The 23,943-nt window shown below is 38.9% G+C and overlaps 1 protein-coding gene across 4 annotated transcripts in view; it reads left to right on the top strand.

Moving 5' to 3' along the window:
• The window catches only part of TRAPPC13 (trafficking protein particle complex 13), a 42,864-nt gene that overhangs the window by 14,396 nt on the left and 4,525 nt on the right, over nt 1-23,943 (top strand). For 2 of the 4 annotated variants that reach the window (XM_030566512.1, XM_030566511.1), the window contains exons 5-10: nt 2,517-2,644; nt 2,875-2,947; nt 8,737-8,781; nt 14,174-14,191; nt 16,597-16,730; nt 19,514-19,712. In XM_030566512.1, coding sequence (XP_030422372.1) covers nt 2,517-2,644; nt 2,875-2,947; nt 8,737-8,781; nt 14,174-14,191; nt 16,597-16,730; nt 19,514-19,712 — 597 coding nt within the window. The remainder of the gene's footprint in view (nt 1-2,516; nt 2,645-2,874; nt 2,948-8,736; nt 8,782-14,173; nt 14,192-16,596; nt 16,731-19,513; nt 19,713-23,943) is intronic. The other 2 variants (XM_030566514.1, XM_030566513.1) reach the window with 1 other exon arrangement.

The raw sequence follows: 23,943 nt of genomic DNA, 5'->3' as shown, positions 1-23,943 counted from the left end.
CTATTTTTAACCAAGTATGGAAAATCTTACATAGAAGCATTGCAAACATGCAGTATTCTGTTTAAGTACAGATGAAAGATTGAAAGTGGTTCATAATTATTAAAATGCCTGTCTCTTTCATCTTAGTGTGTGCAATAATTAGCTGGATGAAATCTTGTTGTGGGTTGAGTTAAAACCTCCATTGAGATTGATAGATTTGAACTCACCCTTCAGTTAACATATCTGTAAACGTAAGCCCCCACCAAAGACAAGAGGAGTATGTTTCGACCAAGGAGCTTTTGCTGAGTATTATTTTCAGGAGTGGGGGAGTAGGCAGAACAGACAAAAGACAGAGAGGGAGACAGCTGGAAGGAGCTGAAAGCACAAGGGGTGACCCTGGGAGAAACCCAGGGGGAGATTTTTGGTTCAGGGGGATAGGCTGAAAAGAGTGATCTTGGTGATGTGAGCCAAAGAAGCTATTTCCTTTGATTGCTTATGCATTCAGAGACATGTATGTTCTTTGTTAATAAACAAATCTGCATCGAAGAAATATCTGACTGTCACCAATTTGTCTTCCTAACTGAAGTGGTGTACTAGACCCTAAATCAGATGTGGGCAAACTATGGCTCGCGGGCATATATGGCCTGCTGGACCATCCTGTCCGGCCCCTGAGCTCCCAGCCAGCTCTGGCCCCTCCCCTGCAGCCACGCCGCCACGTGGGCTGCACTCTGGCCTTCCGCTCCGGCTGGGGCAGCGTGGGGAGCGCAGCTGGCTCTGGCCGGGTGTTGCGGCTGCGAACTCCTGCTGCTGGTAAGGGGGTGCGGAACGGGGGGGGGAGTAGGATAAGGGAGCAGGTGTCCTGGGGGGCAGTAAGGGAGGAGGGGGTGGTTGGATGGGGCAGAGGTTCTGGAGGGCAGTCAGGGGATGGGGAACAAGGAAGATTGGGAGTGGGAGTCCCGGGGGGCCTGTCAGGGGGTGGGGCTGTGGATAGGGGTCGGGAGAGCAGTCAGGGGACAGGAGGGTGTTGGATAAGGGAGTGGGATCCTGGGGGGCAGTTGGGGGGGTTCCCGGGAGGGAGTGGTCAGGGGACGAGGAGCAGAGAGTGGTTGGATAGGGGGTTGGGAGTCCTGAGGGGGGCTATCGGGGTGTGGGTGTGGATAGGGATTGGGGTAGTCAAGGGACAGAGAGCAGGAGGGTTGGATAGGGGGCGGGAGTCCCGGGAGGGTGCAGTCAGGGGACAACAAGCAGGGGGAGGGGGTTGAATGGGTTGGAGGTTCTGAGGGGAGCAGTCAGAGGTTGGGAAGTGGGAGGGAGCGGGGCCCAGACTGTTTGGGGAGGCAGACCCTTCCCTATCCGGCCCTCCATACAGTTGTGCAACCCCGATGTGGATCTTGGGCCAAAAAGTTTGCCCACTCCTGCCCTAAATATTTGGCCAGCTGCTCTGGTAAAAAGGGGCAACAATATATACTCAGCACACTTAGCAAGGGTAGTGGTGATTCTCCATTACTAGCAATTTTAAAATCAAAATTGTATGTTTCTCTAAAAAACATGATCTGGGAATTATTTTGGGGAAGTTCTGTGTCCTGTGCTATACAGGAGGTCAGACTAGATGATCACAGTGGTCCCTTCTCGCCTTGAAATCTATGAATATATATGTCAAATGGAAAGTCCACATCAAATGACTATAATCTCAGCAAGTAATAACTCTTCTCATATTGAACAAAAATGGGCTAAAATCTGAATCATGGAAGCCTTTGGAATTTGGAATTTGGAATTATTTTTGAAGCCAGTGGCAGTGCTGTGAGCTAAGGCCATACAGAAGCAGACCTTCAGTATGTGTACTGAATATTATCCTTGGCTTTGAAAAGCTACATATTATATATAGAAGTTCTATTGCAGTTACAAATGCATTTAGTCAATCTATAGCCAAATAAAACATATTTTCTGGTATTCACACATTCCCAACCTTTTCATTTATCAATATTTAAAGGGAAAAAAACTCCTGTACTATAATATTACTCATGCCATGGATCCAATTATGCTGCAGAACAAAAACTGTTGGGCCATAAATAGAAATGGTAACTAAGATCTAGTATGTAGTCCTTCTCTTCTCCCCTCCCCACCCCTTTTTTTGGGTCCCTTTTCAATACTGCCCTTATTAGACAAGAATGAAACGCAGACACTCTTAAGACAGGCTTGCTGTCCTAATTTAGGGAAAATTCATTGCTTGCAGGCTTCACAGGTTGTTTTCATGCATTAGTGGTGCTGCAAATATTGCATGAGTTATCTTTTACATTGCAATTAATTAAAAAAAAATGTAATGTATGTGCCTGTGTCTGAAGACAGATTTTTTTTTTAAAAAGACTTTAAAAAGTAGATTCATTTCTGGTCACTTGGCTTTCATAGTATCCTGCAGATTATTTGAATTAAATGTAGTGCCTCACAAGATATGTTTTGGTTGTTTTTGTAATGCTTTGCTCTTTAGACACACTGATGACTTGACAGCATTCTAACCTGTGTTGTTTTTCAATTCCAAGGCTGATCTTCAGACAAGTTCTCAGCGATTAAATCTTTCAGCTTCCAGTGCTGCAGTGGCAGAACTTAAATCTGACTGTTGCATTGATGATGTTATTCACCATGAAGTAAAGGAAATAGGAACACACATGTAAGGTTTTATATCTCCTCCTGACTTAGGCATTTTCTTACACATATCCCTGAAATTATTTACATAGCAAAAGATTAGCATGCCACTGACAGAAATCTAAATTGCCTTTGTTTTTAACCATAGCAAGTATGGTAAAGCTTACATGGAAGCATGCATTGTTCTGGTTCTTCTTAAGTACAGACAAAAGTTTGAAAATTGTTCAAAACTATTAAAATGCCTGTCTCTTTCAGCTTGGTGTGTGCAGTAAGTTATACTACACAGACAGGAGAGAAGATGTACTTCAGAAAGTTCTTCAAATTCCAGGTACTGTGTATAAGAATATGCAATGTCTGTAGCTAACAGGTACTGTTTGTTTATTTGCAGCACTTGAAATCTAAAAAAATATGTTCACTCCTTTATTGAAAATAGACACACAGAATAGTCTGTATAACATAATATGGTTTAGGGCTGGTATATAGTGTTCTGGGCCTTGCTTTTATAAGACATTTAACAAATGCGGCAAAATATTCAGTGCTATGAAATACAGGGTTTTTTTTTTATGGATGACGGAGTTCGGTATTGTCCCACCTTTTAGAATTTTTTCAGTGTGTTGTTTTTTTTTTTTTACAATGTAATTTCCTATGTTTTCAAGTATGTAAAAAGTTGTTACAAGAAGGAGGGAGAAATATTGTTCTTCTTAACCTCTGAGGATAGCACAAGAAGTAATGAGCTTAAATTGCAGCAAGGGAGATTTAGGTTGGACATCAGGAAAAACTTCCTAATTGTCAGAGTGGTTAAGCACTGGAATAAATTGCCTAGGGAGGTTGTAGAATCTCTGTCATTGGAGATTTTTAAGAGCAGGTTAGACAATCACCTGTCAAGAATAATCTAGGTCGAGGTGGGCAAACTTTTTGGCCTGAGGGCCACATCTGGGTATAGAAATTGTATGGTGGGCCATGAATGTTCATGAAATTGGGGCTGGGGTGTAGGTGGGGGTGCGGGCTCTGGGGTGGGGCCAGAAATGAGGAGGTCAGGGGCAGGGAGCTGAGGTACAGGAGGGGGTCAGAGGTGCAGACTCCAGGCAGCGCTTACCTCTAGCAGCTCCTGGAAGCAGCGGCATGTCCTCCCTCTGGCTCCTATGTGGATGTGTAGCTCTGCGTGCTGCCCCATCTGCAGGCACCACCCCTGCAGCTCCCATTAGCCACAGTTCCCGGCCAATGGGAGCTGTGGGGGTGGCGCTTGGGGCAGGGACAGTGCATGAAGCCCCCTGGCTGCCCCTAAACGTTGGAGCCGGAGGCGGGAGTGCTGCTGCTTCTGGGAGCCTCGGCACAGGTGTGCAGAGTGGCCCCAATCCCTCTTCCCGTCTGGAGCGCGGGAGCAGGGCCAGATTAAAGTGGCTGGAGGGCCGGGTGTGGCCTACAGACTATAGTTTGCCCACCCCTGGTCTAGATAATACTTAGTCCTGCCATAAGTGCAGGGGACTGGATTAGATGACCTCTCAAGGTCTCTTCCAGTAATATGATTCTATCTTTAAAAAAGAAAAGAATGTCAAAAAGTAGTTAAGAAATACCAAATTAAGATTGCACTGGCAAACTTAATTCTGGCATTTCCCAACTCTTGAGTGCTTAACTTTGCAACCTGAATAATGTTCTTGGGGTTTAAATAAAAAGAAAACTGGCAAAAAACAAAGGGGTCATTCCACCACACAGACATGTGCCACTTCAGCTAATGGAGTAACAGATAGTAGTAAATTGTCATCCTCCATGTGGGCTAGCACTAGAGGAAGACGAGACACTTTGCCAGTGTGTTTCACAGATGTTTGCTGACACGAGAGGAATTGTAAGATTCAGGAATCTTGGGTTCCATTACACGCTCTGGAGGACTGTAGTGAGCACGGACTCTTCTCCGTATTTCTCATAAGTTTTTTGACCCCTTCTGTCACATCCCCTCCAACATGTCCCAGTCCTCTCTTTCCCAGTCCCATTTTCCTTGTCTGCCCAGCCCAGTTTCCAATACTCTGGCTTCTCATTCCAGTCTTGGTCTCTTTGCCCAACCATTCCCAATCTCACCCCTACCTCCACCTCACTTGTTGTTCTGAGACTCCTTGCCCAACCAGTCTCCCCTCCTCCCAGCCCTTGTCAAGTCTTTCTTCTCTATCCCACACCCACATTCTTGATCTCTCTTGGCTTCATTTCTCTGTTCTTAATTCAACTTCATTATCTCCCGCCATCCCAGGTTTGTCTCAGTCTCCTTATCCAACCAGTCCCGTTCCTCCTCGCATTCCATCCTGATTCTTCATTAGATCTGTCTCTCTCCCCCCTTCCACTTGCCCTGCTGATTACTAGTCCCAGTCTCTCTCTGGTTCTTTGTCCGATCTCAATCCCCCCCATTCCTAATCTTCTTGCCCAGCCAGTCCCTGTCTTCCTCCAGTCCCAATTCCCAATCTCAGTGCTCCCTCCCCTTGCCTTCCCCCAATCCCAGTCTCTCCAACTCCTTGTCTAAATTTACTCCGGCTCACCTCCCAGAAGGCTCTGGACCCTTTTGGATTCAAATTTGGGCAGCTTTCTCTTCGTCATTGCCTGAGTGCCAGCAGTGGTGTTGTTGAGAGCACAGGTGTGAGAGGCTGCCTGCATTTAGCATAGGGGCTTGGGCCTGGGCCTGATATGGCACGGAATGGTCTTGAACAGCCCAGAGCTGCAATTGCAGGGAACATTGTGCTCCAACCCAGGCAGGAGCATGTCCACTGTGGACAGAATCTTCTGAGATCTTAGTTGCTAAGTCTCCATTGATCAAGTGCAAACTGAAATTTTTTTTTCAAAGATAACTTGGCCAAATTTGTATTTCAAGTCCCCTGCTCCAAACGTTGTTGATATTTTTGAACATGGGAAAAATAATATATTTTTCTCAAACTTGATCTTGGAAATGGCTGAAACATTTGTGGTAAAATTTTCCAGAAAAAATTCTGCCTGAAGAGGAAAACCACCATCTAATATTTCGCCTTGAATGGTTAAAGTTTGTAAAAGTTATAACTAACTGAAAAGACCATGTTAAAATGGGAACTATCAGGCAACTTTAATAATAGGCTGCCCAGCCTATAATATATTAAATGTGTACTCTTTCCATTGACAAATAGTGAACTCTTTCACTTATCTTTGTTTTTGTTTTTTTCATGGACCTGTTATTACCATGCTTGGTTGAAAACAACTACATTTTGAACCCCAACCCAAATTATCAATGTCTGTCTATTAATTGCAAAAAAGAAATGGAGCATTGGAATACATTGGTGTGTTGTGGGGTTTGTTTTTTGGGGGCGGGAGGGGTGCTGTTTTTATTGTGATTGTGTGTGTGTGTGTGTGTGTACTCAGTCACGTTTGTTTGTTGTTGAAATGTTACATGTAAAATGAAGGATTCTTGGTATTAGACCACCAGAAAGAAGTTACAAAATTTAGAAGAAAAAAAGCAAAAATGATTAAGGAACCAACTTATGAGGAAGTATTTCAAAGAATGAGGCATATTTTGGCCATCCATGACTAAAGAGGGATAAAATAACTACAGATATTTGAAGGATGTGAACAGTATGGACCTGATCATACAGTAAGATATATATGGGCTTGTTTTGAATCTGGAATTGATTGTGGGATCAGGACCTAAGAATGGAGAGGAACTATTTAGGATGGCCCAAGACACCATATACATGATGTGATGAGATTAACTTAAACAAAGGAAATTTTCTCTTAGAGAGTAAGATTAATGTCTTAACAAGAAGACCTTTTATCTTTTGAAATAGTCTGAAGAAATTGGTGCGAGCTCATTCACCTCAGTCATTTAAAATAGGATTGGTGAATATATTGAAAGAAATAAAACTGACTGGTTGCTGGAAATGTAGTAATTACCTAATAGGTCTTTTCTGTCTGATTTTCTGGTTCTGTATTTTTAAGGTAAGTAAAATTTGATCAGAAAAACTTTGAGAGGTGTTTATTGATTGTTAAATAAAGTAGAATAGGAAGTGGTCTTGACACCAAAACCAGCCATCCAGGATAGAAGAAAAAGAAAATGCACATAGGTAGTCAGCTACTGTAAATAATAAAACATTCCTCTATTGTCCAATATTTTGGGATTTTTCAATGGAGGAGAAAGGGGAAATTGTCCAACATTTGAATAAAAGAAAACTCATTTTACAGCAAAGAGAGGGAATCTGCAAACAAGGTAGTGACACATCAGCTGTATGTAATTAGTTGCTATTTTAGTTTTTCCTCATTTAAATACACACAGCTGTTACACATCGATTAAAATACATTTTTAAGTTTTAATAATCACAGCTATTTTATACACAGCAATCAGAGATCACAATTAAAAATATAAATATCAAAAACACAAACATTAAAAAGCCACACACGATTTGCTTTACATATGATATACCCATCAAAATGAAGATCCAGCTTGGAATTTAAATATGCTCCTCAGGCCTTGTAGGACACAGGATATATAGAGAGACAGAAGGTAGCATGTTGACTTTACTGTATAACAATAGCTTAATAATCAAAGTGTGATATGTGACACTTTTAATACATATTGGAATGCCCTGACATGATCCTAGGATATTTTAATGGGCATAAATATATGGGTGTAATCTGTGAACTATGTTGGTATCTGGTTTATAGAAAGACCATTTTTTGAAACTAATTGGCTATGCCTACAAGATTCCTGGGAATTTCAGATGTGATACTTTTATGTTTTATAACTCTACTATAAGGAGTTTGAGCTGGGTTGGCTCTAGGCTTTCTTGTGTAAACATGGCTCTAACGGTAGAACATAGATTTATGTAATACGGAGTCCTTATAAGCAGCAGTATGTGGAGAGAATTACAAGAATTCAGGGAGATAGTATCTGAACACATGCAAACAATAAAAAATATGATATAAATGATCTAATAGTAAGATATTATGCAGATAAATTTGCAAGCAACCCACATGGTTTAAGATTTATGGGTACTGAAAAAGATGATAGCCCTGGGGTAATTGGGTGAAATCTTTGAAAACAAGAATAATTTCAGAGCAGCTTATACATAATGGTGTTGGCAAAGAATTAGATTGTGACCATTTTCTGAATAAATTCTGGGATTTCTAGATGATGTTATAATATTACAAAATTTTACAACTATATCAACTGAAAGGTGTTTGATTTTTTTAAACATTTTATGTAATATGAAATTCTCAAAATTCTGCTTAAAAGCAAGAAAAAGATTTACTTCTCTCTTTGGCCTCAGTTGGAGAGCAGATACAGATTCTGTGCTTGAATTCATCAACTGATGTGAACTAGGATGAAATATAACTTCACAAGCAAACTGTGTATGGTTTGATATGAAATTTACATAACATTTGTGGGTTTTGGCACTAGTAATCTGTATCGTTCTTTATTGAGGAGTGTGTCTTCTGATTGTGTATATAATTCATCTTATGTGGTTAAAATGCTCATTAGCTTGTTTCTAATAATCTTCACTGGAGATGTAACAGTTGTTTTTAAATTAGAAGTCTGAGCCAGAAATTGTTTGATTAGTTAATTGCATACAGCTGATATTTCATTGCTTTGTTTGTATTTAGTATTTAAGTTTCTAGGCAAGCTGCATTTGCTGTAAAACTCAGGGAGAAATTTGATGCAAATCTTTCACATTTTTGTTTCTTCAAAACAAAAAAAACATTTTTTGAATAGTGGAGAAGAATGTATCATTATTTTAGAGAGACTGATTAACTGTGTAAACTAGATTTTTCTCCCAGTGTAAGAGGACTTTTTCTTATATGAAAGCATTTTCCAACATCTTGTCAAATTACTCATGCATTTAGCAAAGCAGTGAAGTATGTAGCTAAGAAGAAGCAATTGTGCACAAGAGTAATGCTGCATCTCTTAACTGGAAGAATCCTAGGACCTAGATCTTATGCATTACATTAACATATGTTGCTTTCCTGCTAGATCAGAAAGAAAAACATTTTTATGATTTGAGTAGATATCTCAACATTTAAGAACCTAAGAAATAACAGTTTAAGTTAGTATCTTTTTTAATAATGGCAGAGAAATCTGAGAAAGCCCTCTTTAATCTGTATTCTTTTTTCAATCAGGTTCTCAAACCACTAGATGTGAAAACAAAGTTCTATAATGCTGAGGTAAGTGTAATTTTACTTATTGCATGGCAAATAGTGCTAGGGTTAAGTATGAAAAGTTTCTTTTAAATAAATGTAGTACCTTGCGGTGCTAGTTTTACCAGCTAGCTTGTTTATATCTTCTATGAAAAAAGACTAATTTACTTTGATTTCACCCTTTTGTTACAACAAGCTAGACATGGAATGTCCATTTCATCATCCATTTTCAATGTTGGGGTGAGAAGGGGAGAAATAAGTTCAGATTTAAGGAATATGTTTGTTTTTCATCCAGTAATAATATGCGCGTATACTGCTTTCTCCTTATGAAGTTTAATAAACGCAATAACAATTGTCTGTATTTCTGTTTTGTAGTAAATATTTTAAGGCTGACTGGGAGAGTACTGTTTAAACTGCCATAAAGAGGATTAATTGTGCTCAGTATCAGAGTACTAATTTGGCTGGCTTAAGGAAAATTTTTGTTTAGCTCTAATGTGAACATGTTTTTTCTGTAAAGTAAATGTCTTATCTGTGTCCTTTATATAATAAGTACATGCACAAAGCACTGCAAAGATACGACATTATATAAGTGCTACATATTTGTATGTACTTTTGGTTTTTATGCTTTTAATTAGAGACTTATAGAATATTTTACTTTTTAATTTATGACTTTATGGGTACTGGAAGCTTTTGCAAATGGAATTTCAGTATATTCTGTACATCTAGGGATTTTCTTGTGGAATTTTGTATTTTTCTACATTTTCTGCAGAATTTAATCTTCCATGGTAACCTTTAGGAATAGAATACAAGACATGTAGCCAGGAAGTCTGGCTTCTGTTCCCAGCTTTACCCTTTATTTGCTATATGGTGTTGGGCACGTCACTTAATTTCTTCTTAATATTCCCTACCTCTGACATGAATTTAGTACTAGAATTTAGTATTATCCTCAAAGCAATGTTGTACAGATAATTAATGCTTGTAAGGTGTTTCGAGATCTTCTGTTGCAAGGTAGGTGTTAAATTATGTTTGAGTTACTAAATAAAGTAACTATTTCTTTGCTGATCATTTCTTCATAAACATCCACCTAATGTGCTTGTCTCATCCATTGGCTCTCAACCTGTCCAGACTACTGTACCCCTTTCAGGAGTCTGAATTATCTTGTGTACCCCCAAGTTACACCTCACTTAAAAACTACTTGCTTACAAAATCAGGCATAAAAATGCAAAAGTGTCACTACGTACTATTCCTGGAAAAAATTGCTTACTTTCTCATTTTTACCATATAATTATAAATCATTCAGAATATAAATATTGTACCTACATTTTGGTGTATAGTAAATAGAGCAGTATGAACAAGTCATTGTCAGTATGAAATTTTAGTTTGCACTGACTTCACTAGTGCTTTTTATGCAGCCTGTTGTAAAACTAGGCAAATATCTAGATGAGTTGATCTACCTCCCTGGAAGACCTTTGTGTACTACCAGAGGTACATACCCCTAGTTGAGAACCACTGGTCTAATCTGAGGGGAGTCATTTGAAAGGGAATTCCACAAGAATAAAGTTGAAGATACTTACTTCATTAATTTTAGGACCTGAGCATAGGATGAAGGAAGAGGGTGAGAGGAACTGAAATACACAGAGCTAGAGAAGATGATAAACCCTCTGCATGAAACTTATTTAAACTATTTTTCTAACATATAGAGTCCTTAAATGTATTTATTCATATGTACTGTGAGTGGATTTGATTAAAGAAAGCTGTAAAGTTTCTAGAGGTGTAATCATGCAGACTGATACCTCAAAGCTGCAAACAAGATCAGGGCTCCATTGTGCCAGGCACTATACATACACATACTAAGAGACAGTCCTTGTCTCAAAGAGCTGGCTGTCTAAATAAACAAGACAGATAAATGGCAGGGGAAGGGATGGATTATTATTCCTGTTTTACAGATGGGCACCTGAGGCACAAAGATTGTCTTCTTACCCAGGTCTCACAGGAAGTCTGTGGATGTTTCCATTGAGCTGCCAGTGAATAGCACATTAATTACTAGGTTTTTGCTCAGATTAAAATTCAGAAAAGATGTATAAGTTGAAACTGAATTAGTTTTTTAAAAGTCTTCTTAAAGTACATGTCTACCTTGATATAACGCTGTCCTCGGTAAGATTTTTTGGTTCTCACGTTATAGGCGAAACTGTATTATAGCAAACTTGCTTTGATTCACCGGAGTGCGCAGCACTGCCCCCCCCCCCCACAACCCCCCGCGAAGCACTGCTTTACCACATTCTATCCAAATTCGTGTTATATCAGGTCACGTTATATCAGGGTAGAGGTGTATATGATTAAATTTAGTCTAATCTTGCAGGCTGAGTCCTTCGACATTAACTAAACTCTCTGGGAGTGAGGTATTTAAACCGTATCAGACTCTGAGTGAGTAAAATGGATTATTTCAGAGAACTGGGATGATCTTTTAATTTCCAGTGATAGGAGTATTTACATATACTCTTGTAAGGCAAATATTTGTGCCATTAGTAAAGTAAAGTTATCCCGGGGGCAAAATAAATGCTTCTACTTTGTATCGTGGATTTACTATTGCTTCAGTAGCAGTATTCCAGTTGGAAATAGCACAGGGGTAAGCCATGGATCTCTGTGAACAAAAGTGTCAGCTAACTCTGTCATAAACAGATAGCTAAGGGTTAATGTCTCTTTCACCTGAAACACCTGACCAGAGAACCAATCAGGAAACTGGATTTTTTCAACTTTGGGTGGAGGGAAGTGTGTCTCTGAGTCTTTTGTCTGTCTGGCTGTTTCCTCTGAGCTTTGGAGAAGTAGTTCTATTTTCTAGTCTTCTGTTTCTAAGTGTAAGGACAAAGAGATCAGATAGTAAGTTCTATGGTTTCTTTTCTTTGGTATTTGCATGAATGTAAGTGCTGGAGGGCTTTGATTTGTATTCTTTTTGAATAAGGCTGTTTATTCAATATTTTTTTAAGCAATTGACCCTGTGTTGTATCATCTTAATACAGAGAGAGCATTTGTATTTTTTCTTTCTTTTTTATATAAAGCTTTCTTTTAAGACCTGTTGGAGTTTTTCTTTACTTCAGGGAAATTGAGTCTGTACTCACCAGGGAATTGGTGGAAGGAAGAAATCAGGGGAAAGCTGTGTGTTGGATTGCTAGCCTGATTTTGCATTTCCTCTGGGTGAAGAGGAAAGTGCTTTTGTTCCAGGATTGGGAACGGAGAGGGGGAATCACTCTGCGTAGTTTCACAGAGCTTGTGTCTGTGTATCTCTCCAGGAGCATCTGGAGGGGGGAAGGGAAAAAGGATTATTTCCCTTGGTTGTGAGACTCAGGGGATCTGGGTCTTGGGGTCCCCAGGGAAGGTTTTTCAGTGGGACCAGAGTGCCCCAAAACACTCTAATTTTTTGGGTGGTGGCAGCAGTACCAGGTCCAAGCTGGTAACTAAGCTTGGAGGTTTTCATGCTAACCCCCATATTTTGGACGCTAAGGTCCAGAATCTGGGAATAAGGTTATGTCAAACTCCATAAATGGAATGTCCTATTGTCCTGACATACCCTCATGAAGAATGGAAATCGAATCTCTACAGTAAATTTTTAAAGAGCAGGTATTTTTTTCTGAATTACATGAGAATATAAGAAACTTCTTAAATCTGAACCCTTATAATAAATGTTAGCTAGGCCTACTAACAAATCGCTGAAAATATGGGTCTGCAGTAAAAATACTGAATTACCATATGATGGTATAACTATTATAGCCTTCCAAAATTCTGTTTGTCCGCTTGTCTAGGGAAGGGGGGAAAATGTTAACAGGTGAATGAAATATCTTCCTTTTCCCCTCATTCCACTATTATCTATCAATCCATTCATCCATCATAATTACAGTAAAGGATGGCCAAGCAGATTTGGTGCTTGAGCTGGTAAATTTTTAAACACTGTTGCAAAGCTGTTGTAATACATTCTGTTCTATCTGTCCAGGAATTCAGACAGCTTTGTTATCATAGTATGTGACCATGCTGTATCTATCTGAATAAATGGAATCATTTCCATAAGAAAACTTGGTGAATAAAAAACTCCAAATTTATTAAGAATTTTGTTTGCATAGCAAATACAATTAATGGATTTGTCTGATTTGTAATTTCATTTATTAAAGTATAATTAGCACTGCTGTTTGTGATAATTGGAAAGCCAAAACAAAATGAAGAGCTATCAAAAGCAATTCTTTGGTTGGAAGTTCCTTGTAGTATTACGTTAATGGCAACATTGTTGGATGAAATCTGAAGCCTTCTCATTGTGAAGAAAGGAAAATGATCCTTGGGTATAAGAGGGAGCTACAAATAAGGTATTTTATATGTATATAAGGTCTAGTTATTAAAAGTTTTAAAGGGTGACTAACCTGCTAAATTACTGCAAGGACTACTGCAAATGGGATATTACCTATTCATAAGGTCTACCGCTAAAGAGACTGGATTACCACTCTCCAGTAAAAAGTTAAGAGTTATAACATGTTTCCTGTTGAGACGAGAAAAGGTAATATGTGAAGTCTTTGTTTGCATTGCAGTAGCACCAAGAGTCCCAAATCGGGATCAGAATCAGGATTTGTTACTTCCTGTACAAGTGAATAGGAAGACATTATCCCTTGGAATTTTAGGGCCTGAACCAGCACCCAGTGAAGTGAGTGGAAAGGTTCTCATGGGCTTTGGATCAGGCCCGAAGGATCCTGGTCCTGCAAACACTGCAGTCATTTGAGTACAAGTACTCTCTTGCCTAAGTATTTGTTGCATTGGACCTTTTTAAACACACACAAAAAAAAAAAAAAAAAAAAAAAAGCTTACAGTTAGCTTTGTTGAGGAATCTGTCTGTAGTAATAGGCTTTTCCTGGGAACTTGCTATTCTGAGTTTTGCCATTGCTAACAGTAGGTAATGAGTATTTTGCTAGCATATATCACATTTTTCCTGGACTTATATATGAACAGTTCCATTCATCATCTGTCTCAGAAAAAAATCACAATATGGATTTACACTAGGGATAAACTTGGCCAGTTCAGTCTTGCCAAAGGACTAACCACCTTTGATTTCATTAGCTTATCCCACCATACCTTTATCTGTAGCTCACTCACCTTATGCTCAGAACCTGTCCCATATTGGATTTGTTCTTCAGCATTCAGAAAAATTAGAGGCATAATTATAAGCAATGCTATTTAACAATGCTACTTGTACCTTGTTAGAGATATAGTAGTCATATATGTTTGTATCTGTTTTTATTTACATTCCTCTCTTACTAACGCAGTCTTGTTTATAAGGAACATAAAATGCAGAAATGCATTTTGTTTGAAAGTTAGTTATCCTCTTTTTTCTTTAACATTTAACCCTAATTTCTCTAATGCTGTCTTTTTTTTTTCCCCCCATTAGAGTGACCTCAGTTCTGTGGTAATTTTTATTTATTTTTTTATAAATATGTATGCTTTTTTTAAATTGTCTTCTGTTTGTCTCTGTGCCTGTTAAGATTATTTATTTTAAAAACATAATGGAAAAGCAATGTTCTGCATAAAATTAACTGATACTTTCACATCCATTCTTTTTTAATATATGCAGCTATATATAATCCTTTTAAAATGTTAGCTCTTTCTTTAATACCCATTGTTGAAACCAAAAGTTGAGACTTTTTTGGAATGGTCATTCTACAAATTATTTTACCATAATTTTAGCAGGCATATGTATTTTATCTCTTTTTTTTTTTTCATTTTACTTTTTATTTTTTAACTAGACAAAGAATTTTATAATGGTTTCTTTCATGTTTGGGGAAACATAGTTTAATCCCTTTTTACATTTTTGCTTTCGGGAGAATGTAGAACAGTAGTAATCAACTGTTTCCAATATCAAAATTCAGCTACAAGATTATCTTCTTGTTTAAGCTATAATAGATCCTTCCCTATTTGCAGGAGGTGGAGACAGTGGGTTTCAAGAGAGAGCACCAAATGTCTTCTATCCTCCTTCGTGCTAGTTAGAACTATGCTTTCAAACTTTGATTGCATGCAGTGATGATTTAATATGGTATTTCTGCAGTATTATTTTACTTGAAGGGTTAAGGTGTGCATTGTGTTAAAATGAACTGAATTCTTTATAAGCATTTGAATTTAACCATATTATTAAAACTAATCAGCCTTGGCCTTATTAAACTAACTTGCTTTTTCATTGTGCTTTTTTATTTTCTTTTCCCCTTCAACATAGCTCTTTCTAAATTTTTGCTGATGGTTGCGGCATTAAAAATAACTGATGTGGTATTTGGGTAAATGGAGATTTTAAGCAATGGATTTATGGGATTATATATATATATATAGTTTCAAACAGTAACAGTTTGACAATAGAGATACTTGGATGATAGTTTAAATTGACACACACTATATTAATTGAGAAATGCTAGTTACGAGAACAGCATTTTACTTGACTCTCTCGCCACCTTCTCTTACAAGTGTGGCACCTGTCCATAGCATGTGGATTTGGTGGGCTTTCATTACTGTATGTATACTACTACCATTCCTCAGTTTGCATTTTTTAATTTTTTAGGACATAATGGAGGTCTCCAATGCCCTTCCATGCTTTGCTTTTAATATAGCATCTTCTGAGGGTAAATCATTGGAGAATGTTTATCCCATTTTGTCTGCTTTAATTTACATGCAAGACCCTATTTGAATAACAAAATGAGACTTATTTGCAGACAATCAGAAAAGTAAAAAACAAACCAAAAAAATCCCTATAAACATAGGAGAGAAAATATGTACCCCTTTCCCTAGTCCTACTAAGAGGCCCAGATTATTTCCTGCTGAAATCAGCTGAAGTCCCATTGACTTTAATTGGTGCAGGATTGGTCCTTAACTAATTACAAAAGGAATTTCTTTTCAGTTCTCCCAATGCTTTCTGCCTCTGATAACGTGGACTTTCTAGCAATTATTTTAGTCTTAAGACTTTAGAACTCCAAGGTGTTGTCACCTATGTGGGACTCTAGAGGAGCCATAATATACACACACTCCTAGTTCCTTGTTTTCTATGCTGAAGGGTAAACCCAACCTTCCTTGGTGACAGACAGCCTCCATCTGAACTTGCGCAGTTGAAACCATGTGGAGACTGATTCCCATTCTAAAACACCTTACATGGACCATTCTTGGACATGAATACTAAAGGAGACCTGATGTTTCTCATAGATTTTTTTGGAGATAGAGTGCCAATGAAGTGATGGATTACATAATGTTAACTGTTGCATGATGTAGCTGAACAAGGGAGGAATTGGAATTGCTTTGTAGCTAGCATTTCAATGTCCTTTTAAAGCAATACTAGAAGCTTAGAGCATATATCTAATATCTTGTATTTCAGTTAAATAAATAAACTTCCTGTTTTAAATATTCTTGTAATATTTATTTTTCTTGTACTTAGCTTGATGCTCCAGTAATTTGGCATGGCATGTCTTTAATGTGCATTGCAATTCTCTAACTTTTGTTCTATTACTTCAAAAATTATCTTAGATAAAACCTAAGTTGTTGCTAACTTGAAGAAGGCCTTGAGAAGTTACCATTCAAAACCTTTAAAAAGAATAGGTGTTAGAATGTAGTACAGCTGTCCCACATCCATTGTTTGGCAAGATAAATTAACTAATGCTTTTGCTTCCATTAATTGTATTGGGATGGAGATTTTTTTTTTCTTGCATTAATTACTGTAGCTTTGATTTGCAGGCATGAACTAATCACATTTGTGGTTTAATATTTTTCAAACAATAAGATGCTGCACTTTATTTACAATCCTAGTAACATTTTTATAAACTTGGTCCTCTGCTTTTTCAGACAGATGAAGTATTTCTGGAAGCTCAGATTCAGAATATTACAACCTCTCCGATGTTTATGGAGAAGGTTTCATTAGAGCCATCTATTATGTACAATGTAGCAGAACTAAATACTGTCAACAAAGCTGGGGAAAGGTAAGGAAAAATTCAGAGAGAAGCTCCTGTTTGTCTCAAACTACTATATTAAATATAATTTTCTTAAGTTAAAAGTATAAAATTAGCATAATGATGTTAGTCTATAGCTCAGTTGGCAGTACTCAACTCTCCTTTGGGGAACTAAAGAATTGAGCCCCTACTCTGACACATAGAGCTAGGAGTGGGAAAGGGTACAACACTTTTAGTGTCATATTTGTATTCAGACACTGAAATTGATGCTGCTAACCTCTCCTTACATGATCAATACAAACTAGATATATTGAAAGTATACTCCCTTCCCTTCTTGGTGTTTCCTTTATTGTTTAGTTAAACACCAATTTTAGCCTGAGCTCTTTCTAACCTTGCCTCTTCCTAGGATTTCTCCCTGCGGGACACCTTTGACCTTGCCCCTACTGCTTTCTGCTTTTGAGAGAGCTTTAACCCTTTTATACTTCTTAGTTATAACTAATAAGACTCACTAGAGCCAACTGCCAAGATATGTCAGCAGAATGGCCCTGCAGGACCCTAGAAAAATGTAGTATTTATTTTAATATACCTGACAGCAGGAGTTCTCAACCTTTTCTGGTCCATGACCACAAAATGATGAAAAATCATCCTATGACTCTCAATCCTTCTAGTTCAAAAGATTGTGGGATCTGAATAATGGATGATGTTTTGTTCACTGTGTGTGTCAGATCTAAAAATGTGCGTAAGGTAGGGATTGTGGTGCTGCTGTGGGGTAAAGTGGGACTTCTCCTTGCCTGTATGGGGCTCAGCTCAAGGGCAGAGGAAGCATTGTTCCTTTGGACTGTAAAGCCTGCTCCAGCCCTCCATGCAGCACTGTTTCCCTTGTCCTGGAGCAGAATTACATGCAGGGCAGGGAGGGTGGAAGAGATGCTCTGGGATTGGGTGAGAGAGGACAGAGGATAGCAGAAGTAGAGAGAAGAGTAGGGATTGAGCTGCTGTTGGATTTTAAATAGTTCTCAGAGAGCATAATGTAACCCCCAGGTGCACACTTGCTCTCCATTTCTGGATCAGGCTCCTCCAGTTGAGCAATGCTGTAATATGGCATCTAAATGGCACAGCAGACCAGCTCAGGAAGGGCATTAGTGTGTAGCTACAGCATGGAAGAGCAGAATAATGGGGTATCAAGGCTAGTGGCAATGGCAGAGAGGAAGGGACTAAGGATCAATACAAAGAAAGACAAAGTCATCTGAGATTTTGCAGGTGGAGGAGAGTGGGGACAGTGTTGATGTTTCTTCACTAGCAGCATGCAGTGGTGATACTAAAAGACAGGAAGAATTGCCAGTGCCAGGTTTTTAGTATACTGTTCTTAAGCCCAGGTGTCCTTGGACTATGACGAAAGCCATCAGCTTTCACCAACTTGAATAGGTCTTTCTCAGCTAAAATACGTGTTCCTTCTGGTTGGAAGATAGCTCAGCCTCTGGTAGAGCAACCAGTTCCAGTAACATTGCAGGAAGCTTTTGAGAAAGGGAGTGCCATTGTGCTATTACCAGTTCAATTCTTCGGTGCTACTGGATGGTGTTTAGCCTAATTTGCTCTTGAATTTATTAATATTACAGTAGATGATGATGCTCTAGGCTATAAAATTGAACTGCTAGGTTATTGAAGTTACCAGGTGTGTGGATTATTTTTAATGCAACTTAGAACACTGTCAGTACTCTGTAAGCAGGTTCTAATGAACGAATCTAGTGTCCTAAAATAGATTATTATCTTTTTCCCTTCCCCTATAAAATCTCTTTTAACAGACCTTAGTATCGTTGGAAGTGTGTCAGTTTGGCTGATATCTGTAGAGTTCCTTACTTATTCACACACTGAAGTGTGTGAAAAAACAGGAGTACAGGAAGCCTCATTAAACTTTTTTTTTTTTTAACATAAATATTTTGGCTAGAAATACTACTGATATTTAGAATGTTTATTCACATTCCGTTTTTGTCTGTTTATATTAATTTTAAACAGATTTAAAGACAAAGCAGGCCTCCCTGCTGCTCTTTGTACAAATATCACCATTTCCCATGATCATGTACTTAATTAAGGTTTTGAGATCTGCTCCATTCCTGTACATAGAACGCCTTTCTCAAATTATTAGGACAAATATTATTGGATGAAATACAGAAGTTATATTTTTGCACATTATGTTGCCATGTTCTTATTTACCTCTCTTCCCTCTTCCACGCACCTCGAACCTGGGCTGAATAGTGCAAATTATCTCTCTTGCTTGATATCTGTGATAAATGAGGCAGTGCTACAGCTGTTTGTTTGAACTTAATGATGTTTTAATATTCTGGTCTAAAATGACACAACTTTCATAGTGCTTTTCTTTCTCAAAGTTGTGTACAAACCTTGTCCAAACTAGGTAACCCTGTTCAAAAAAAATTGTGTCACCAGAAGACTATGATTTAGGCTAGAAACTGAAGGACAATACAAGCTATAATTTAACAAAACTGACTTTCCCAGGACAGCTTTTTCCTCACATGTAAATATACTTCTCGTGGTTATTATACTTCAAATATTTTAAGTTAGTTTCCTGATCCTGAGTTCTTCTCTGTATGCTTTGTGTTTCCTTGTTTGGCATGGTCACTGTCTCTGCTTAGCTTATTTTCCATGTTTCTGTAAGAACGGCTTTCTGTAGGCATCTTTCATCTTTGAATAAGAAACCACACACAAAGTAAATAGGATTTTATTGAATTATTCTAAGGCTAAGATCAAGAATCCTGTTGAAAGTAACAGTTTAAACTGAGGAACCGTGTTCTTTCTTCTAGCGTGTCTACATTTGGTTCAAGGACATATTTACAACCTATGGATACTCGTCAGTATTTATACTGCCTAAAACCGAAGCAGGAATTTGCAGAGAAAGCTGGAGTGATTAAAGGTGTAACAGTAATTGGAAAACTAGACATTGTATGGAAAACAAATTTAGGTGAACGGGGAAGGTTGCAGACCAGCCAGCTCCAAAGAATGGTACGTCTTTTACAATTAGAAAATCCATTTTCAAGATGACTGAATGCTAAATTGAATACTTAAACCATGACAGGAAAGAAAATAGTTCACAGTGCCTGTCCGCTAGCTGAACTTATTCTGAATTCAACACGTGTCTTTATACTTCACACACATTTTGGAAAACTATGTAGTGTAAATTTTCAGCAGAGATTTGCTCTGCGAAGTGTGAAAAACCATGTTTCCTGAGATAGCATAGCTGAACAATAATGCTGGTTTTTCTGACTTTTATTGGTGTATGAGAGGCAAAATTCCATTCAGCTTGCTTGATGTTTTACTTTGCATAGCAACATGCCCATTGTTGCGACACTGCACCACATAACTTAATGGATCATAAATTTAGAATTGCAAGAGTAAAGCATTTAACTTAGCAAAGTACCAGAGAATGAAGAAAAATTAATTCCTTCATTGGAGTTTGCCAACATATTGAAGTGCAGTTCTTGTCTCAAAAGGAGTGACTTTAAATATGTCTCCCCTTTTATCCCTACAGATCTCCTCCCTTTGTGCATTTGGACTCATCTGCTTTCTTAAGCAGAACATAATGAACTATTCTAATGAAAATAGTTTTTATATTTTACTCTTCTTAGCCTTGCAGAGCCGACACTGCAAAAATGACTGAAATCTATTCTTCCTCCTTGTGGCTCATCAACAGTTGCTTAAAAGTTCTTATTACAGGGCCAATCAGTCAACTGTGCAACCCCACTGTTTTAACTAGGCATCACAAAGAGTTAAATTTGGCTTGTAGCAGTACCTTTATTGATGGTGATGGGTTCTTCCTTTCCCACATACCAACTTGACAATTGCATCCCAGGCTGCACTTCCAGAACTAGCAGTCAGGAAAAAGGTGTCTTTGTAACCAGTTGTTTGCAGTGGTGGTGTAGCTGTCTTGGCCCCAAGATCTGAGAGAGACAAGGTAGGTGAGTTAATATCTTCTGTTACTGGCAGGTGTAACCTTTTCAGGCTCACAGAGCTCTTAAGATACTTGAAAGGTTGTACCTTCCACCACCAGGTGGTCCAATAGAAGATATTACCTCACCTAACTTGTCTCGTTGTAAACAGTACTTCTGATATGGAATCAATGAGAGACAAACCTGAAATGCAGAATTGCCACTCTGACAGTCACTTGTAAGTTCACATTGAATTACTGACATTTCTTTTCCTTTTTACTTGTATGTATGTACATCAAGTATCTCTTCCTCTCCTCTCTTCTCTCACCCCTTCCCCTTCCCTCCCCCCCCCCCCCCGCATCCAACTGGAAATGGTCCCTTCTGTAAGCACCTTTCATCTAGTATGCTAGGATTTTGTAGATGTCATTATTTTTATCCTTAGGGCTTCATAGGTATACTGATGAACCTCTAGCCTGCTTGTTTATAACTTCCTGTCCTTTGTCAACCAACTCTCTCATCTTCAGCCTACCTTATCGCAAATTCCTCTTTCCCCTTGAAACAGACTTTTTCCACCTAAAATCAGAGTTCTTTCATTCTGTCCTCTTCCTCACTGGACACTTATTTGGTAATTTGATTATCTCCAGTAGCTTAACTCCAGCTGCTGGTGCTTGAAAAGCCAATGATACTCCTCAATTTCCTCTTCATTGGGCATATTGAAACTGAAGCTGTCTATATAATGAATCTCCAAATTTCAGAGCTGGGTTCACTTCTAGTTTTGTTGTAAACCAGTGGTTCACAGTAGCCCTCTTTCTAATGAGAGCTGTGAGGCGTTTTCTACACTTAGCTATTCCAAAGATACATGCTGTGTGGCGCACAAATGGCTCATTTTTCTCTCTATCCAATTACAGCCTGACTCCCACACTTCTCTTCTCTGACCTTTCAGTCCCATCAAACTACTTCCTTGCTAGATTCCTCTTCATTCGTTTTCTCCTCTAACCTAATTTTACTGCTTATCACTTCTGCCATCACTTAATGGGAGTTTCAGTGGGTCCAGGATATCACCCTTAATATCTGCTAACTTTCATTTCTGATGAAAACTTCGATGTTCCAGTCCATTTTCTTGTATCTCAGGGCTTCACTTTTGGCCTCTTTCTCATTCTGGAATGTCTAATTGTTAACTTCAACGTTAGATATTGCTTTGTGCATGTGATATCCATCTCTCCTCTGACTCATCAGCTCTGTCTTACCATCTTAATTCTGTAAGATGCTGCTAGACATAACATTCTACTGCTGAATGGCACTGCTGTTTTTCTTAATCCCTAGTCTTGAGAGAGTCTAGAATACTGTCAGGATCTCAGCTGATTTGGGGCTAGTACCTGAATGAGCTGGAGTGGACCCAATAAGCCCTCACTAAGTGACTCTGCTACCTGATTGGTCAGAAGAACCAACAGTTGATCATTAAAGCCCTTAGCAGCAGCAGTACAATGGCTGCTCAATGTGTTCCAGACCTGCTTCTTACCTAACCCTTTCTCTACCCCTGGCCTGCTCCACTCCAGCCCTAGACTCTGCCTACCTGTGAACTCTTCATTCCTAATTCCTGGTTCTGACCACTGGCTTGCCTCCTGACCACACCTCCAGTTCTGCCCTCTGATTCTGCTCTGGCCACTAGGTAGCACTACCTACTCCTTGGTTTGTGATAAATACTATGGCCAAACTACCCTCTCATTTATTAAATGGGATCAGATCCTTTCCATTCTTCCTCACCTTCACTGGATTCCTATCTCCCAATCCAACTGAAAACATGGCCCATTTGGCCCATTTTAGCCTGCGTCTCCTGCGTTCGCCTCTGTCAAGGTTCCTCCCCCACTCTGAACTTTAGGGTACAGATGTGGGGACCTGCATAACACTTCTAACTAGCAGCTCAGATCTGGGTTCGCTGCCACCATCCAGATTCCTCAGTGTCTGGAACACTGCTTTTTCCCCCAAAAACCTTCCCCTCCCTGGGTAGTCTTGAGAGGCTTTTTCACCAAGTTCCTGATGAACACCGATCCAACCCCTTGGATCTTAACATAAGGAGAATTTAACCATCCCCCCCTCCTTTCCCCCACCAATTCCTGGTGAGTCCAGATCCAATCCCCTTGGATCTTAAAACAAGGAAAAATCAATCAGGTTCTTAAAAAGAAAGGTAAAAATCATCTCTGTAAAATCAGGATGGAAAATACTTTACAGGGTAATCAGATTCATATAGCCCAGAGGAACCCCCTCTAGCCTTAGGTTCAAAGTTACAGCAAACAGAGGTAAAATCCTCTCGGCAAAAAGGAACATTTACAAGCTGAGAAAACAAAAATAAGACTAACACGCTTTGCCTGGCTGTTACTTACAAGTTTGAAATATGAGGGACTGGTTCAGAAAGGTTTGGAAAGCCTGGATTGATGTCTGGTCCCTCTTAGTCCCAAGAGCGAACAACCCCCAAAACAAAGAGCACAAACAAGACTTCCCCCCCACTAAAATTTGAAAGTATCTTGTCCCCTTATTGGTCCTTTGGGTCAGGTGTCAGCCAGGTTTCCTGAGCTTCTTAACCCTTTACAGGTAAAAGGATTTTGGTGTCTCTGGCCATGAGGGATTTTATAGAATTGTACACAGGAGGGCTGTTCCCTTCCCTTTATAGTTATGACAGCCTCTTATGTCTCTTCCCCTCAAATCCCATAAGTTAGGAGCTGCCCTTTTTTATAGCTGCTCTATTGATCTGGAATTCTCTCTTAAGCAACTGTTTCAGCTCTTCAAATGTGTTTAGTACTTCTCTGCTCACTTCAGTGTGTTCAAGACAGGCTTTTCTTGCACATCTACACTTTTAAAAATTAATCATATTTCTCTCTGTTATATATGCCTTTCAGCCTGCCAGCAAGTATGTATTCCCCACTCTGTCAATCATTATTTTTTTGCATCACTTCTTTGTAAAATGTTCTGTGATACTTGCTGAAGGATGCCATGTGAAAAGTTATATTTCATACAGGAAAACTTATAATAAACATACCACCGCTACCCTAGTGCTTCATCTCAGTGAGACTCAGGAGAGGAAAGAAAGAAAAAAGGCAGATGGGAATGGATAGTTAACGCTTTTGGAAATAGAACATAAAGCTTTTAATCTCATTTGCTGGCTTGAGTTCATCCCAAGCTGGTAGTAACCAAAGCCGCTGCCAGATGATGGCTAATCAGTGAGCTGTGTAAAATGACTTGAGTCTCAATTCAAATTATAGTGGACAAGTGTTGACATCAAATGCCACCCTAGCTGGCAGTTACTGGCAATA

Source organism: Gopherus evgoodei, chromosome 6, assembly GCF_007399415.2.
Source record: "Gopherus evgoodei ecotype Sinaloan lineage chromosome 6, rGopEvg1_v1.p, whole genome shotgun sequence".
In the NCBI taxonomy this organism is placed as follows: Eukaryota; Metazoa; Chordata; order Testudines; family Testudinidae; genus Gopherus; species Gopherus evgoodei.
This window is presented reverse-complemented; position numbering and strand designations above follow the sequence as displayed.